We start from the raw sequence: 2791 nt of genomic DNA, 5'->3' as shown, positions 1-2791 counted from the left end.
GTTGTTTGTGTGTGTGTAGTGCGTGTGTGTGTGTGTGTGCTTGTATCTGTATATGTGTGTATGTATTTCTTTATATGTATTTATATCTATATATGCATATGGCTATAAAACACACCGGAAGTATACAAATACCAGACATACGTCATAAAATAAGACCATTCTGGCTCTTAACCTTCCTTCTTGCGACTGCTTGCCTCAGGAAGAACGAGGTCGTGCTCTTCTGCGAACCAGGATTTCAGCTCACTACCAACACACTCTACACCCCGCTGCTCTGCCACCAGGGCCAGTGGCTCTACGCTGGCGTTGGCAGGGGAGAAGGAATCTTTTGCTTGCCAGTGACAACACCTCCCTGTCAGAATGGTGGCAGAGCGGTTGAGGGAAATAAGTGTCTTTGTTCCGGCGGATTCGTGGGATCGAGGTGTCAGCACAGGAAGTGCGTTCAAGATCCTCCAAGGGTTAAATTTGCATATTATGAGGAGTAAGTGATGTGTGATACATTTTCTTTTTCTTTTCTTTGTCTTCTTTTTCTATTCTTCTTCATCTATTTTTTTATTATTCTTATCTACTTCTTCTATCTAAGTCATGCTTACCTTTTTTTCTCTGATTTATAAATATTTTTCTGTTCATCCCAGTGTCTCTATTCCCAGTTCTCTGTCTATCGCGCTATCTATCTATATATCTGGCATTCGGTTTTTACTCACCCATTTATCTAATCCATTAATCTAGTTTATGTCTAAATCATGTGCATCTTTATCAGTCACTGTCGATCTGTCTGTTACCATGTGTATATTTGTGTGTCTGTCTTTGCCTCTGTCTGCCTGTCTACCTAGCTGCCTTCCTACATATCTATTTACCTATTTCTTTGTTTTATGCATCTATCTATTCTTTGTCTATCTATCTATCTTTTTGTATATTTATATTATGTCTATTTATCCATTTATTAATCTGCCTGTCTAAATAGTACATCCATATTTTTCGTCGAAATTTCTCCTTGAAATCTCGTAGGATTTTTCTTCTCTTACAATTCCAAACTAAACCCTGATGTTTATACTGACAGCGTGGAAACAAACGCCTTTGTTAATGCCGGCAACGAAACCCATGACAACGCGACCGCCACTGACACCATGGGCAACAGCAGCCTCGCCAGTGCCAACCAGAAAGATCAAGATAGTGCCAACGTCAGCATGGTGTATGATATTGCTCTCGGGGGTGCCAACGGTACTGGCATCGCTAACGACACTGATTCTGACAACATTGCATCCATGTCTGAGGACGGCACTGACACCGAGGAGGAAAATTATTATATCGAAGACACTGCCAACGATACCATGTCCCCGTGCACGAGAAAAGCCCTGATGGCAGAAGTTCCCCAGAAGTACCTCGTGTGTGCTCCGGGGTACAAGCTACAGGGCACTGACAAGGCGCGTCTCCTTGTCGTGTGCCATGATGGAGAGTGGCGCTTCCTTCACGCTTCCTTGTCCTTCGAAGAGGTTTCCTGCGTGCCTGTGTGCTCGGCGGCGAGGGGAGAAAAAGAAGGAGAAGGAAGTGAAGGCGAAAGAGAAATATTTGATGAATATGGGTTTGAAGACTACATATCTGAGGACTACGTATTTGAAGACGAAGGAGATGAAGACGAAGGAGATGAAGACGAAGGAGATGAAGACGAAGGAGATGAAGACGAAGGAGATGAAGACGAAGATGAAGACGAAGATGAAGACGAAGGAGATGAAGGAGTAGGAATAGGATATGGAAAAGGAAGAGGAAATGAGAGAGGAATAGGGCATGGAAGAGAAAGTACAGGAGAAAGAGGAATAGGGCATGGAAGAGGAAATGCAGGAGAAAGAGGAATAGGGCATGGAAGAGGAAATGCAGGAGAAAGAGGAATAGGGCATGGAAGAGGAAATGCAGGAGAAAGAGGAATGGGACATGAAAGAGGAAATGCAGGAGAAAGAGGGAGAGGAAATGCAGGAGAAAGAGGAATGGGGCATGGAATAGGAAATGCAGGAGAAAGAGGAATGGGGCATGGAAGAGGAAATGCAGGAGAAAGAGGAATGGGGCATGAAAGAGGAAATGCAGGAGAAAGAGGAATGGGATATGGAAGAGGAAATACAGGAGAAAGAGGAAGAGGAAATGCAGGAGAAAGAGGAATGGGGCATGGAATAGGAAATGCAGGAGAAAGAGGAATGGGGCATGAAAGAGGAAATGCAGGAGAAAGAGGAATGGGGCATGAAAGAGGAAATGCAGGAGAAAGAGGAATGGGGCATGGAATAGGAAATGCAGGAGAAAGAGGAATGGGGCATGGAAGAGGAAATGCAGGAGAAAGAGGAATGGGGCATGGAATAGGAAATGCAGGAGAAAGAGGAATGGGGCATGAAAGAGGAAATGCAGGAGAAAGAGGAATGGGGCATGGAATAGGAAATGCAGGAGAAAGAGGAATGGGGCATGGAAGGGGAAATGCAGGAGAAAGAGGAATGGGATATGGAAGAGGAAATACAGGAGAAAGAGGAAGAGGAAATGCAGGAGAAAGAGGAATGGGGCATGAAAGAGGAAATGCAGGAGAAAGAGGAATGGGGCATGAAAGAGGAAATGCAGGAGAAAGAGGAATGGGATATGGAAGAGGAAATACAGGAGAAAGAGGAAGAGGAAATGCAGGAGAAAGAGGAATGGGGCATGAAAGAGGAAATGCAGGAGAAAGAGGAATGGGATATGGTAAGGGAAATCCAGGAGAAAGAGGAAGAGGAAATGCAGGAGAAAGAGGAATGGGGCATGGAAGAGGAAATGCAGGAGAAAG

The 2791-nt window shown here is 44.5% G+C and overlaps 1 protein-coding gene across 1 annotated transcript in view; it reads left to right on the top strand.

Annotated features, from left to right (window-relative positions):
- Nucleotides 1-199: 199 nt before the first annotated feature.
- LOC113812690 (uncharacterized) overlaps nt 200-2791 on the top strand; it is a gene marked incomplete at both ends in the record, with an annotated part of 12580 nt that continues 9988 nt past the window's right edge. The window contains 2 exon segments of the mRNA XM_070120315.1: nt 200-478; nt 1058-2791. The exon segment at nt 1058-2791 is cut by the window's right edge and continues 369 nt beyond it. Coding sequence (XP_069976416.1) covers nt 200-478; nt 1058-2791 — 2013 coding nt within the window.

This window comes from Penaeus vannamei, unplaced genomic scaffold (genome assembly GCF_042767895.1).
Source record: "Penaeus vannamei isolate JL-2024 unplaced genomic scaffold, ASM4276789v1 unanchor4533, whole genome shotgun sequence".
Classification (NCBI taxonomy): Eukaryota; Metazoa; Arthropoda; class Malacostraca; order Decapoda; family Penaeidae; genus Penaeus; species Penaeus vannamei.
The sequence above is the reverse complement of the archived record's forward strand: the minus strand, read 5'-3'. Positions and strand labels throughout refer to the sequence as shown.